The following is a 16549-nucleotide window of genomic DNA, read 5'->3' on the forward strand; positions in this document are numbered from 1 at the left end:
TAAGTGAACTTATGACTCAATTCAACACGTGAATTATCAAAATGATCAGCCCAACCAATCCATTATATTTTCAAACCCACCGAGTTGAGTTGGATTGAATTGGATTAAAACAGGATATATATAGACCTAAATAATAAAATGAAAATAGTAATGCTTAATAACCGATTTGATAAATAAAAGTGAACTATATTATGAGACTAGTAAAATTTAAAATTTAAAATCATTATTTTGAAATACTCTTTTACCTATATATTATTCGATTCGTTCCGTTAAAATTGACAATTTTAAATTTTTTCACAAGAATTAAAAAAGTGATTAATCACTTAAATTCTAGAAAAAAAAGATAAATATTATTTATGTCAACCCATTATCAACGTCCAAATATGTAAACCCAAGCCACAGTAGCCGAGAGAAAACGGAAAAAGAAAACATCTTTTAGTATTGCGGAGACCCAATTGTGTAGATACTTTACATACATAGGATATTTTAAATTTTATATAGACTGATATCATTATATATTATATAGGATATTTCTTACTTAACGGACACTCATAAAATTTCAATAAATAGAGAGCGAATCTATTGTAAATAACGTGTGAATCTATGCAAATAAATCGAGCTGCATAGTCTATTCAAATCACCTTCTGTATCTTTTTTTTTTCAATCCTTAATTTTTTATTTTTTCCCTTCTCCCTCTCTTATATTTTTTTGTTATCTCTTGAATTCTTTTTATTCTAACATGCCTCAATTGATTGTTAATCTATTTTGATCGCTCTTGATAGACGGAAACCTAACCATCTATAACCCTATAAATAAATATATATTACAATTAATTTTAATTGATTAATTCTTGGGGTTTCGGCCAAAACTCTAGACGGATCGGTGAAAATTTAGAATAAAATTAAAAGATAGTGCACCAAATTAAATAATACCGTATAAACAACAATTAAATATTTGGGATACAATCCCTCAATTTTTATAAGCTATAATAGCTTCTGATTTGCTTTATTAAAATTCTGTCTTTATTATTATTATTTTTTTAAAAGTGTGGTTAAATTACCTTGGAAGGTCTGGAAAGTCCATCCTTGTGCAACATAGCAGAAACCACTGCCCACCCATAGATTTGATTACGTGAACCAAGTCCAAAAAAGAAAAAATAAATGAAAAGTTTTTCTTGTCCCATTTTCTATAGAAAAAATACGGACCCCTAACGCGTGGAGCCTGGATCGCATATATTTATCACTCACGTGACTTCCGTGCAGCATCGCTTTGATGTTGAAAAGCGGAAACATGATAGACGGTGATCCTTCAGTACACAAGGCAAGTTGTGATTAGATGAAAATGTAAGGTCATAGTCATACAATAGGTTACCCATTTCTGCTTCTGGACCGGCGTACACAATATAATATCTGCGGCAAAGAGTTCGGAATTACATGTTTAATATTTCAAAAACACCTAAGCGCACCTGAGGCGCGTGATGCTGCACGTGTCGCTAGTTTTGCTTGCAACAAAACATCACATTTTTATCCAATTATTATCCTTTTATTTTATCGAGTTGTTCAATAAATATACGGAAAATATTTTCTTAAAATAGCAAAACTCTATTATTAAGTACAACACTATATATTTTCTCAAAAAAGGAAAGAAAGAAAGAAAGTAATATATGTAAAACTTTTATTTTCCTTAACCTATTGTGCAAAAAATAATATATGAAAACTTATAAAAAATAGAAAAAAGCAATCAAATACATGGGAATTCTTGGTTATAAAATTATTTTGATCAACATTCAAGTTTTATCACATTTTAGTCCCTTAGTTATATATATATATTTCTAAATTCTTAAATGTTATAAAATAATTTAATCTCTCAAAATTTAGTTTTTCTGTATTTTTTTATTAACAATAATATTAACTATGAAGACTAAAATTACTATTATTGAAATATTTAAACGTAAAAATTTTAATTTTAAAATAATGCAGATCAAAATGCATATTAAGACAAATTTCTAACAGCTTCTTTTACAGTTTAGTTTAATAAAATTTAGAAAAGGCTAAATATATTCATACAATAATATATAGATGCAATAAATTTATTTTTTGAATTTTAATTTCTGTGTAACAAAAAATAAATAGTTTGATTAAATTAATAACCTTCATTTTAACTGGATTCTTTCAACACAAAGCAAATTATCCAAATGTAATACTCCATTAGATTATTTAATTATTTATTATTGTTTTAATTAGTAGCTCATATGAATTGAATTCCTTCATTTTCTTTGATCTCGTATCCTTAACTTAAAAGAGGGGGAAAAAAATCTCGAATCTAAGGCGCGTTGCATTTACGAGTAGTTTCTTGAGATTGGAGAATATTTGTTATAGACTAAAGAGTACTTCCAGAACGTTAGACCGTTGAAAACCCCAAAACATCGTTTCTTCCTTAGCTACTTTCCTTTCTCCCCGCTTGCTCCAAGTCTCCAACTTTCCCTTCTCGTCTTCTTCCCCTACTCTATAAATGCGACAATCGTCTTCACCTTCTTCAGAAAATAAATAGAAATTGCAGTTCTTTCTAGATTTAATTATGCAGAAGAGTCCTTCAGCTTCCACATTGGGTCCAGGCGGCCTAGACCTGACCCAGGCCTTCTTCAAGCCCATCCAAAACACTGCTCCCCCATCCCCGACCAAACGCCACACCAAAATATCCGTTATTGGCACCGGAAATGTGGGGATGGCCATAGCTCAAACCATCCTCACCCAAGACTTAGCGGACGAGCTCGCTCTCGTCGACGCCAAGCCCGACAAGCTTCGTGGTGAGATGCTTGATCTCCAGCACGCCGCCGCCTTCCTTCCCCGCACGAAAATCATCGCTTCTACTGATTATTCCGTCACCGTTGGATCTGATCTCTGTATCGTAACTGCCGGTGCTCGACAGATCCCAGGGGAGTCTAGGCTGAACCTGCTGCAGAGGAACGTGGCCCTGTTTGAGAAGATCATACCTCCGCTCGTCAACTACTCTCCCGAATCCATTTTGATGATTGTTTCTAATCCGGTTGACGTTTTGACTTATATTGCATGGAAACTCTCCGGATTCCCGTCGAATCGGGTTATCGGGTCGGGCACAAACTTAGACAGTTCAAGGTTTCGGTTCTTGATCGCGGATCATCTGGACGTCAATGCTCAGGACGTGCAGGTAAGACCACAAGTCATTTTTGAAATTGATACGAGGATACATTTTAATTATTTTTTTTATGAAGAAATTGGGTTACTTTAATGTGCATGAAATTTTACAGGCGTTCATTGTTGGTGAGCATGGTGATAGCTCAGTGGCTCTATGGTCTAGCATAAGTGTAGGTGGAGTGCCAATACTAAGCTTTTTAGAGAAGCAGCAAATCGCGTACGAGAAGGAGACGCTAGAGAACATTCACAAAGCAGTTATCGACAGTGCTTATGAGGTGATCAATCTCAAGGGCTACACATCTTGGGCAATTGGGTACTCCGCAGCTAACTTGGCTCGATCTTTACTTAGAGACCAGAGGAAAATACACCCTGTTTCAGTTCTTGCAAAAGGGTTCTATGGCATTGACGGTGGGGAAGTGTTCTTGAGTTTGCCAGCACAGCTCGGTAGAGGCGGAGTTTTGGGAGTTACTAATGTGCATTTGACGGAAGAAGAGGCTCGGCGACTTAGAGAATCGGCTAAGACCCTCCTGGAAGTGCAAAGCCAATTGGGAATATGAGGATCAATGGGCTTACCTATATTGCATTTGCTACCTAGCCTCCGGGCTGGTCTTATATTAAGATACATCCTAATTATATAGGCATATTGCGTATTTGCTTTAAAAACTTTGTAGCTTCTGGTTTGAAAATAAATTATTTTGTTAATTATTGGAAATATAGCCTAAAGGTAGAATCTCCATACTTGAATAATTTCAATATCCATAACTATAAGTACAAAAATATCTTCTTTTTGTTTTTTGGAATTGAAGAAGAAAATTTTATATTGATAAATTTTAATCTTAATATCCACTACTAAATAGCTTATATTTTTTAATAATTTAATTTTATGTAAGGATAAAGAAAAAAATTTCTCTGATCAAGTATACTTATTACAGTACCTAAATTAATGTTGGATTTAAATCGCTCATAAAAAGGGCCTAATTTTTAGTTTTCATGAATATATCTTTAATTACTCATAAAAAATGGGTAAAATATAATCTAATCCCTCTATATTTGAGATAATTATAAAATTTAACTTTTTGGATGATATGACGTAAAAGTAAGATAAATATAAATTAAAATAATTATAGATATTTGTGAAATATAAAGAGACTTTAATATTAATTTCAACATAATTTAAGGATTGAGTTATATTTTTATCCATTTTTTTATGACTAATTGAAGATATATTGAAGAAAGTTATAGTTACTTTTCAAATATAGAAAATTTAAGTATTAATTTAAATATAATTTAGGGGCTCAATTATATTTTACTCTAAAAAATTATGTTCAGATTCTTAATTTTTTTAATAATTTTCTTTAATCAAATATGCAAAAATTAATTATGACAATATCTCATTGCCTGTAACATTATGGCAAAAATAATAAAATTTGATTGGTAATAAAATTATCCTTCAAATTATGAGGCTAATTACAACTTTGAATTTCTTTCTAAAAAAAAAGATTGAATCTCCTAAGAATCTAATTAATCAAAAAAAAAAAAAAAAAAGATAGATATATAGTCTATTGGGTGTCATAATAAAACCATGAAAAAGAGCAAGAGAAAATAGTCTAATTAACTCATTTTCTGTGTAATCAGCCATGGCCCGCGACTGAAAAGCATAGAGATGAAAGCTCTCCTGGGCTTAGACTTGAGCTTGATCTTGGGCTGGACCTATGTATTGGTGCAATTGATGGCCCTAATCATCCCTTTCATGGTAGCTCTCTTACCCATCTTGACTCCAGAAATCACCAGGGAGAAAATCAGTGTTTGGTTATAGAGAAAAAGTGGAAGATTTGAGCAAAACCCGAGAAAGGAAAGAAAATGGCAGGGAGATTGAGCAACGTGGCGTCACGGATCATGGGAGGAAACAGCATCGTCGGCCGCTCCGTCTCCTCCTCTCTTCGCCTTCGCTCCGGCATGGGTCTACCTGTCGGCAAGCATATCGTCCCTGACAAACCTGTCAGTATCTACATACTCATATCCATAAAACCCCCCGTCTATTGTAATTTTCTTTTTCCAAATTTTCGATAGCATTGAAAATAAAAATATTAAATCCCTAAAAACACTGCATTTGTCTTTTTTTGTCTTCAGCTTCCCGTAAATGAAGAACTGGTTTGGGACAACGGAACTCCGTTTCCTGAACCCTGTATCGATCGTATTGCAGATACCGTTGGAAAGGTGATAATTGTCAATTTTTGAAGATCTAATTCTTTTGATTATCTCCATTCAAAAAAAAAAAAAAAAAAAAACTGATATATAGGAATATAAGGTGTAAATTCTTTGTTGGTCTTAACAGTATGAGGCGTTGGCTTGGCTGTGTGGCGGTTTGGGGTTTTTTGCGTCTCTGGGACTGTTAGTTGTGTGGAATGATAAAGCATCTAAGATACCATATGTAAGTCAAAAAACTGTTTTTTTTTAATTGTTTTTTATTTTGTGCGTTGAAGTGTATTTTTCTTTTGTTATAAAGAAAATGTTATGGGTATTGTTTGGTTGTGAATTGAAATGTGAAGTTTCATTTTTATCAAGAATAGCGGGGAAGTGGTGTTTGCTGCATTTTGATATCAGTTGCTGAAAATGAATATGGTTCAAGTTGTTAATGATTGTATATTGAACTCTACTTCTTCACAGTTTTAATATGATGGGTTGAACTGTTGAAGATGGGTTGGTTCATTATTTTCTGTTCTTATTACATGGACACTAAAAATCGATCTTTTTTTTTTTCAACCCTTGAATTTTGGCCTTGGTGCTTCTTGAATGCTGGATGATATGTTTGCAACTCATTCCTTGTTTGATTTCTTAGCACCAAATTTTCCAAATAATTTGTTTTTTGAACTTTGTTTTCATTACGAGTAGGGGAAAGTGTGTGTTTTTGTTTTTTCAATATGCATTTCCATTTTTATTTGTTGCATCATAATGGGTATGATGAGATTAACAGTTTAAGTTCATATTTGGATGCTGATTGGTTAAATCAGGCTCAAGATTGCAATGAGTCAATGACTAGTTTAGGTTTCACATATCATTACTTCAGTTCAGTGCAAAAGGCGGTAAAATTTCTTTAGGCCTTGATATTTCTGGAAGTGAATTTTGATTAAGTTGCATCAATCATGATAATTATTGTACTTACTTAGGAATTAGGATCAAAGCAGTGCTGCGGAAATTATAATATACTTCCTTTGGCTTTTGTTTGATCATCATACAAACTGATGATGTTTAAATTCCTACTGCGTCTAAGATTCCTATAAAGAAAGAGATTTGAGGACTAAGTGATTATCATGTTCTAAATCTGGAGTCTGTCCTTTGCCAGAGAACTCACATTTTTCTGTGCCTTCGTCTTCATGGTACACAATTGACTAAACATCATATTGATGTACTCGCATCTACAAATTTGTTGTTGCACATGCTGCAGTTTTATATTTGCCAGAGTTTTTCCCTACAGCAGCATAATATGCTGGCATTAATGATCTTGTGAGAACTATATATCTTGAGAGCATTGATCATTCAGGGAGCTTACAGAACATTTTGTCCTCTATCTATTCTAAGTCTCCAAGTGATCAATGATTGTGCTCTTCTTCTTCCTAGGCAACCCACCTGTTTAATTTGGATTGATTGCTGCCACTGGCTTCAGAAGCCCTGAGAGACTTAATGTTCCTCCTTCAGATAGTCCTTGGTGATACCAACTACAATTAGACCTCAATAATATTGAAGATGTTGATTGAGTGATACTTGCTTTTATTGATCGCCATTCCATATAATGAGCTTTGACCATGCTGCATGATATAATTATTCATTTTTGAGTTGTGTCTCTTCATAAAAAGCTGATCTGAACAGGGAAATGGCATGTCTAAGCAATATATTCATCACCCGTTTGTGGCAGGAAACGTCACTGAAGCATCACCATAGGAAGATAAACCAGTTTGTATAATGGCTGTCCTACTAAGGCTTATTAAAGCATGCTGCAATTACCTAGGTCCCCTTTATGTGTCAAAAGGATCTGCATTGGATATTTCATTTTGTTTTCTTTGTTGTTGGTTGTTTTCGGGTCAATTAAAAAAAAAAAAAAACCTACAATAAGTAGTCAAACTCAAGTACGATTAAGTCCCAAACATTTTAAATGTTATAATTTGAAGCATTCAATCGTTTAAGAATGTCAATTCGAATCATGGGAGTTTTCCCTTTGTTTGACTAGATTGCCTTGGGATTTTAATTACCCACTCAATAAGTCTTGTGTGACATGTAAGAAATCTTTGTGAGCAAGTATAGTAATTGAATAATTTTAACTGTAATTTACATGTGAATTGTTATTGTTTTTACAAATTGAATGCATAAACTTGTTCTTTGTGGCAAGAACTTCTTTTGAACATTTCAGTTGTGAGATTTTGTGTAAACATTGATCATATTTGAGGAAAGAAATTCTATCAAAGTTGAATTAATTTCAACACGGTTCATGGTTCAAATGATAGTTCAAATAATAATGATAATAATTTAAACATATTAATTATAATAATTGCCTGCTAATTCCTTTTCTAATGATCTTCATATTATGTTAGAGATGTTTTTCCTTGATAGAACTTGAGAATGTTGTCTTAGCCTAGTGTTGAATGAGATTCTAACGTTCTCTGACTTTGTTTTCCAGACGCCAAAAGTGTATCCGTATGACAATCTGCGGGTGGAGCTAGGTGGAGAACCTTAGGTTGGCCTGCACAAGGAATTGTATGGTTACCGTTGTTTTCGCTTGTGTTTCCTCCTTTGATTCATATGCGTGCTTTTGGAATATCAAACAGCTAAAGAAATAATGATTGTAGCTGACATTAACTTCTTGCAACAAATAGCTCGATAGTGGTTTTGTTGAAAATGTAGTACTCCCTTTGGGGCTGTTAAATGCTTCTGCACGGGTAAAGTGGAAGTCCATGTGTACATTTCTTTATTTCTACTCAATTCTTGCATTTTTCAGCGAACCCTAAAACTAAATCCTAAACGTCCAAAAACAATTTATGCTAGAACTTCTAGCGGAATTCCATTAAAATGGAATTGCACAAGCAGGATTATTCTATGCTGATGGATCCACGGGTCCAGGAAAAACCAAGATGTGCTAAATAATTTCATGCTCCATAAGACATGGACCATATGGTTAATTGGTCATGGTGTTTGAAGAACATTTTTAAACTGGCATTTCTAGAACTATGTAAATAATTGTTTCTTTTTCTCGTAAGCCATCTCTCATTTTCTCCGGATTTCAACTTACCTGATGAGATATAAGGCTTTATCTATCATGTCTCATATAAATCAAACATTTTCTGCAACTTTATCTAAATGCTAGATAAAATGAAGAGAGCTAAATAAGATTTAAGTCTTTGTTAGATTTAGATTTTTCACCGATTAGGCGTATATGGTTATCTAACGTGATTGTGGGAATTCTCAAAAGAGTAATCAAGAATATAATCTGTTATAATTTCAGAGTTTTGTCCCAAATTCCAATTTAATGGTAATTCTGAGATGGGTACGGTCTTAACTAAAATCAGTCCGTTCCATTCCATCCTGAAAATTTATTGAGCAATAGATAACAACTACTAAATCCTCTATTATGATTTACTAGTAGATTAATAATTAAAATTATTTGGTTTTAATAATTTTTCTATAATTTAATAAAAATCCTGAATGATTCTCAATTCAAAACCATTTTTTTATGTTCTGACATCTTGGGACAGAATTGCAAATCATGTAATTGTCGTTCCATTTCGATTGAAATTCAAAATGAGGGTTTCTAAAAGCACGAAATAAATGACTGAATAAGTAATTAATTTGGATAAGTTTTAACATTATATATTCATAGTAAGTTATATTTCCATAAAAATTAAAGAAATTGAATCCTTGTTCATTAGTTCCTGTCCTTTCTAAAGAGTGCAGAGTAATAAGTGAAAAAAAAAAAAAAAAAAAAGGAAGTAACCATTTAATTTGGGTTAAATCATTGAAAAAACCCTCGAACTTTTCTGATAGTTTTAATTGTAATGTAAATTCAATTTTCTTTTCTCAGTACTTTAAACTTTAACTTTAGTGAAAACAAAAAAAAAAAATATTTTATTTATCAAATAAATTGGTGAAAATTCTTATGATTGATACGATTCGAACCTTATATCTCTCACTCACAACATTAGTGAGAAAATCAATCAGATCACATTCAATTAGTCTAATCCAATTAATAAAGATGTTCACATTCAATTAGTGTTTCTCTTCTTCTCTCTATTATTAATTAATCAATGTGTGATAAACGTCAAAATAACTAATGTTAAAAGTATATTTCTAAATATATTCTTATTAAAGTTAATTAATAATATATGTATATATTTTAGAAACTTCATGATATATCCTTACTACCATTAATATTTTAAATGTTAATATTTCAAAATTTTTAATTGGCTATGTTTTTTTTTTTTTATCTTTTAATTAGACTTGAATTAATTGATTTTATTAATATAAACTGCAAAAAACTTAAGATCTTCAGGTAACTAAACCTAAGCCATAGGCTTCCTTATATATCCAAACTTAACCCAAAAATGTTAAGTAAAAAAACTTGAAATCTAGAACAGATCAAAAATAGAACAAACAAGAACTACTTATATTCTTGAGTTAGGAAAAGAGAGTACATAAACAAAAAGAAATCCAAACCAAAAATTAAATCCAAGAGCTAAGAAAACATCTTCTGCCTCAACTCTTTTCTTTGCAAGAGAATCAGCAAAATGATTCTTATTTCGCCTAATATGATTCGTTTGTTCTTGTATCTTGCAGTCGGGATATCACAATCTAACTTATTAAAATGTCTCCACTAACGCTAAGGCTTCTTACTCGTTTTCTTGAGTGAGACATACCTAATGGACTCATGGCGAGTAGGTTATATCTTGATGGACTCGTTTTGAGCCACTGTATGCTTGTCTAGTAGTCTAATTGCCACTTGAGAAAGAAGCGTAAAAAATTATGATGTATAATGAGTAAATAACATATAATGATAAAGGTAAATCCAACTCTATAAGTCTGAACTGAATTGATTAAATTTTTTCCTAAGGCCCATATCTAACATAGAGAAATTTAATAAATTGAAAACTCAATTATGTCTTCAATTAGATATCAATCTCCCCCCCCCCCCCCCCCAAAAAAAAAAAAAAAAAAGGACTTATTTTTCAGTCATTTAATTATTTTTCCCCTTTCCTCCCAAGATAAGAGGATCTTGTCCACAAGATAGCTGGTCATATAATAAAGCAAGTTTTGAGAGTAAGATAGTCTTAAATAATTCATCGTAAGTAGAAATTTATGGTGCAAATTTGACCATGACTAAATTAGAGAAGCATGTACCCTCTCAGTTCTCCTACTATCTTGGCATCAAAGTTAGCTCTACTAGACACTTATCGAAATCCAACTTGATAAATATATTGATATAGAGCACGTGGAGCTTATACATAAAAAATTATTAATAATATTATCGAATATTTAAAGCGTTTGTTTGGTTGAATCAATTCATGCGATAAATAATATATAAAAAATGTATTTTCTTTTGGTAAATAAAAATATGTTTTGTCAGTTGTTATACTCTTGACATGAATTGTTAGAAAAATAATATCATACACAATTAAATGATGATGGATTCTTAACATTTGTCCATATATAGTGAATTCATTCATTAGTGAAATTGTTAACATAAAAAGTTCAAGTGAGTTTCAAGATGTTAGTTATAATATCATAATCATATACATTGCTGCATGCAACCTCGATCCCCCTTTACTTATAATACAAGTAAGATCCAAGATAGATAGCAGCAGCATCATTGACGCCGCACTGATAGATTTCTGATTTTCTATCTTCAACGTTTCGCACCTGGAAGTTTAATTTGATTTAAATCCCATATATAATGTATTATTATATATAATTAATTTGATATTAGATAGGCTTGCCTCTAGTCTTGATTCGTCTATAAATACCCCTTGAAGCCTCTCCTTTCTCCACCAGCAATCGCATTATTAGCAGCTTAAGCTTAATAATCATATATATATTGCTAAAACCAGTAATTCAGAAGGTCGAAATGGCATCCACAGCAAAATACTGCAGTGCCCTTCTCCTCTGCCTTAACCTCCTCTTCTTCAGTATGGTGAGTGCAACTGACACTTGTCCCATCAATTACACACAACTGTCGGCAAGTGTTGATTACTGTGGCCTTCTTTCCGGTCTTGCTGACATTGACGCTGCTATGTGCCTTTGCCTTGCCATAAAGGCTCGTCAATTCTCCATCAACGTTTCTGTTGATGCTATAAGATAATGTATAGTGTAAACAGAATCATTATTATTTATAGTAACTTTATATATGCCTATCATATCCCGTAACTGTGGGATCATCCCGTAATTGTGGGATCACAGCTATAGGCTGAATGTATATATATATACTGTCATCTTCTTCTGTGAAGAAATAGAAGAATACCTAATTCTCATATCACTTCTATATGGTATCAGAGCCGTAAACCTAACGGTCTCTCTATTTTTTTTTTCTTCTCTTTTGGTCATTGACCTGCAATTGATTTTTATCTCTTTCGATGGCTATCCATGATGATACCCCATCTGACACTAGCACCCCAACTGTTATTCCGCCCTCACCTACCTCTAATATCCAACTAAATGATACCAATCAGTTAATCTCCATTAACGCTGCTGCACAAGCTCCACTCAAATTGACTGCCATGAACTACATGTCATGGTACACACAATGGTATTCCCTCCTTATTGGATATGACTTTCTTAAAATTGTTGCAAAGCCACTTACAGCAGATCTGAGTGCCAATTCCTACTGGATCCGACAGGATCAACTTATTCGGAGTGCCCTTATCGCGTCACTCTCTCCCGAAATCGTTTCATTTGTTATTGGCGAGAATACATCTCATGAGGTATGGCAGACTCTGCATAACATGTACTCGAAACCTTCTCAAGGACGCATCATGAGTTTGCGGGAATCTTTACTCACCATCAAGAAAGGCACGATGTCTGTGACCAGTTATTTGCAAAAGGTAAAATCCATCACTTCTACCCTTGCTATAGCTGGTGTCAACATTCTTATGCCAGAAACAGTCCTGTATGTATTACATGGCTTACCACCTGAATATAAGGAGGTAGCTGCTGCATTACGAGCAAGAGAAACTCCGGTTACATTCGAGGAGCTTCATGAAAAATTGACAGACTTCGAAACTCAGCTGGAGCGTGACACTATCTCTGCCATTCCGCCAACCACAGTCCACTACACCAACAATCGGTCACAGACCAATCGCCATAACTCTGGAGGTCCCTCGATGCCAAATTCTGGACAAATTTATCAAAGCTCCAATCGAAAAAATTCTGGATCGCGAGTAGTTTGCCAGTACTGTGACATTCCTGGTCATGTTATGAAGCAATGCAGAAAGTTAAAGAAAAAGTGCCCATGGCTGGTTAACTCACTCAATTCATATGCACCTAAACCTCAAGCAAACTGTGCTACTACAGGCTCGACAACGGACTCTTCATGGTTGCTTGACTCTGGTGCAAACCAACATGTCACTCATGATTTGCAGAATCTGTCGCTACACTCTGAATATGACGGGTCTGATGATGTTCTTCTCGGTGATGGTACTGCACATCCAATCACACACACTGGTTCTGCCTCTCTCAAAACCTCTTCTCGACCTTTACTTTTGACAAATGTGTTGTGTGTTCCTGGACTTCATAAGAATTTAATCTCTGTTTATCAATTCTGTGTCCAAAATAATGTTGAGATTGCTTTTAACCCATCTCTATTTAATGTGAAGGATTTATGCACGGGGAAAATTCTGGTGGAAGGAAAGCCAAGTGATGGTGTGTATATGTGGCCCTCAACTGCATCCTCCATGTGTCGACCGGAAGTTTCGAACACTACTGCTCTTACACACTCTGTTTGGCACAAGAGGCTTGGACACCCTGCCACTCCAATTTTACGGTTGCTTAGTTCATCCATTAAATTGCCTTTTGCTATTGATAATAAGTATTTTTGTGACTCTTGTAAGTGCAATAAAATGCACAAACAACCTTTTGCTGAGTCTACAATGCACAGCACTGAGGCTCTTCAACTAATTTATTCGGATGTTTGGGGACCAGCCCCTGTTTCTTCCATTGATGGGTTTCAGTATTATTTGCTATTTGTTGATCATTATACAAAGTATGTTTGGTTATATCCCATGAAACGAAAATCCGATGTGTCTCACATATTCCCTGTTTTTAAGCAATTAGTTGAAAACCATTTTAAGAAGAAAATTCGATCCTTCTACTCTGACAATGGAGGGGAGTTTTTACACTTAACATCTTTTTTCCACAATCATGGTATCTCCCACTATCTTACTCCACCATATACACCTGAACATAATGCCACTGCTGAACGGCGTCATCGCCACATTGTTGAAACTGGGATTACAATGTTACATGTTGCTCATTTCCCATTATCTTTTTGGTCTTATGCATTCCAAACGGCTGCATATCTCATAAATAGGCTTCCCACATCTGTGTTAAACAATCAATCTCCCTTTCACTGGCTACATGGTTATGCTCCTAACTATGAGAAACTGAGGGTATTCGGCTGTCGTTGCTATCCTTGGACACGTCCTTACAACTCTAACAAGCTGCAACCAAGATCTCGTCCATGTGTCTTTGTGGGATACTCCACCAATCAGAGTGCCTTCAAGTGTCTTGATCCGACAACTCAAAAATTGTATATCTCTCGGCATGTGGATTTTGTTGAAACAAGTTTTCCATTTGCAACTTTGGACAGCAATACTGAACGGTCTACTGAATCTACGATTGCCAATTGGGCACCACATGTTATTCTTCCGTATCACCGGTTCGAGACACCATCAAGATCTACACACACACCATCACTAGGCGGTTCTCCACCATTGTTGTCCTCTGTGCCTCATCCTTCACGCAACTCCATGACACAGCAACCTGCCACCTCAGGTACTTCTCCTGCCCCTACTGATTCTAATACTTCTTCCACTAATTCTGCTGGTGCTTTGCCAAGGGATTCGGCTGTTGTTCCTCTCATCACTCACCCAATGGTCACCCGCAGTAAAAGCAATATTCATAAACCCATTCAAAAGTTATGTCTTGCGACTGCTGGACCTTCATTATCACAGATATCTATTCCCCCAACTGTTGTGCAGGCTCTCAAAGTTCCTGAGTGGCGTCAGGCCATGGAAGACGAGTATGCTGCTTTAATAAATCAGCATACATGGACACTTGTTCCGTCTACTTCAGCTGAGAATTTGGTGAGCTGTAAATGGCTTTTTCGGGTAAAAACTGATTCTGCAGGTACTCCTATCCGGTACAAAGCTAGGTTGGTTGCTCGTGGTTTCACTCAAAGGCCCGGTTTGGATTTTGATCAAACATTCTCTCCAGTTGCCAAGCACACAACAATTCGACTTGTTCTCACCATTGCTGTCACTCGTGGTTGGAAATTACGGCAAGTCGATGTGAATAACGCCTTTCTCCATGGCAAACTCACAGAAACAGTGTTCATGCAACAACCACCGGGATTTATTGACAGTACAAACCCCTCTTATGTTTGTCGTCTCAATAAATCCCTCTACGGTCTCAAGCAAGCTCCACGTGTTTGGTATTCTGCATTACAACAATATCTAAAGGACCTCGGATTTGCTAACTCCCACTCGGATAATTGTTTGTTCATATACTCGAAGGGTCAAGTGCTCATTTATGTTGTTGTCTACGTTGATGACATCATTATTACCGGTAATCAACCTACGGATGTGGAGGCTTTTATTCTCAAACTTGGCTCTCAGTTTTCACTTAAGGACTTGGGTGACTTACAGTATTTTCTAGGGGTTGAGGTCACCCACCTACCCACGGGGGTGTTTCTTTCTCAACAAAACTACATGAGGGAAATTTTGGAAAAGGCAAAAATGGAAGGAGCCAATCCAGTTAACACACCCCTGTCTCCGACAACATCTCTCTTTCTTGATGACTCTGCTCACTTTTCCAATGCCTCTGCGTATCGAGCTCTACTTGGCAGTCTACAATACTTGCTTTTGACTCGACCGGACATCTGTTATGTCGTCAATAAATTGTCCCAATTTAGCTCTCGTCCTACAGTCAACCATTGGGCAGCTCTAAAAAGGCTTCTTCGGTATCTTGTTGGCACATTTGATTTTGGCATTTTTCTGCATAGATAGTCGTCTCTTGACTTGCATGCTTTCTCCGACTCTGATTGGGCGGGTAACCGAGATGACCGCACCTCTACTAGTGCTCACATCTTATACTTGGGACGTAATCCGATTGCTTGGAGCTCGAAGAAACAAAAGACAGTGGCGAGATCATCCACTGAAGCGGAATATAGATCGGTAGCGAACACATCTGCTGAGCTTTCGTGGGTTATGAATACTCTCACTGATTTAAAGATTTCTACTTTGCATCCACCAGTGGTCTACTGTGACAATCTTAGTGCTACATATGTAGCTGCCAACCCAGTCTTTCACTCCAAAATGAAACATATAGCTATCGACTATCACTTTGTTCGGACTCAAGTTCAAGAAGGGAAACTTCGAGTTGCACATGTCAAGTCTGAGGATCAACTTGCGGATCTGCTCACCAAGGCACTCTCCACGTCCCAATTTCTCAAAAACAGAAACAAGATTGGCGTTACTCCAAGATCCGCCATCTTGCGGGGGTGTATAAGATAATGTATAGTGTAAACAGAATCATTATTATTTATAGTAACTTTATATATGCCTATCATATCCCGTAACTGTGGGATCATCCCGTAATTGTGGGATCACAGCTATAGGCTGAATGTATATATATATACTGTCATCTTCCTCTGTGAAGAAATAGAAGAATACCTAATTCTCATATCACTTCTATAGATGCTACTTTGACTGACTTGCTCTCCACCTGCCACAGAACTCGACCATCTGGATACGTCTGCGAGTAAATGTTTAATAATCCTTCAGTGCTTTTCGGATGGATATATATACACGTAATAACATTTACATATGTTTATTGGCCTATATATGCATAATATAGGCCATGAACGTATCTGTTATCAATAAGTTATTACTAATAATAATAATTTCCATCCATTTCTTTTTAATGTTGAGCTTCTGTCTTTCTTTCTTTCGTTTTCTGTTTTCCATGCATACGATTACGAGCAGGTTATATATATATATAGTATCCTATGTTATTGGCTTCCAGTGGCCTTCTTCCAATTTTCACGAACAGTACTCAAATTTAATCAAGTTAGTAAATAATATTGACCACTTCTTTCTATTATTAAAAAATTTTATTCACAT

The 16549-nt window shown here is 35.1% G+C and overlaps 2 protein-coding genes across 2 annotated transcripts; both read left to right on the top strand.

Moving 5' to 3' along the window:
* The first annotated feature begins 2438 nt into the window (after positions 1 to 2438).
* On the top strand, positions 2439 to 3885 carry LOC149497190 (Lactate/malate dehydrogenase family protein). The gene is made up of 2 exons (XM_089720033.1): positions 2439 to 3186; positions 3287 to 3885. Exons 1-2 carry the CDS (start codon positions 2578 to 2580, stop codon positions 3728 to 3730), a joined length of 1053 nt encoding a protein of 350 aa, XP_089576159.1. The 5' UTR covers positions 2439 to 2577; the 3' UTR covers positions 3731 to 3885.
* A 1055-nt stretch (positions 3886 to 4940) lies between these two features.
* On the top strand, positions 4941 to 8167 carry LOC149497191 (NADH dehydrogenase ubiquinone 1 beta subcomplex subunit). The gene is made up of 4 exons (XM_089720853.1): positions 4941 to 5171; positions 5304 to 5390; positions 5509 to 5604; positions 7846 to 8167. Exons 1-4 carry the CDS (start codon positions 5034 to 5036, stop codon positions 7900 to 7902), a joined length of 378 nt encoding a protein of 125 aa, XP_089576979.1. The 5' UTR covers positions 4941 to 5033; the 3' UTR covers positions 7903 to 8167.
* The last annotated feature ends 8382 nt before the right edge of the window (positions 8168 to 16549 follow it).

This window comes from Jatropha curcas, chromosome 4, assembly GCF_041381405.1.
Source record: "Jatropha curcas cultivar XTBG-Jc1 chromosome 4, XTBG_Jcur_1.0, whole genome shotgun sequence".
In the NCBI taxonomy this organism is placed as follows: domain Eukaryota; kingdom Viridiplantae; phylum Streptophyta; class Magnoliopsida; order Malpighiales; family Euphorbiaceae; genus Jatropha; species Jatropha curcas.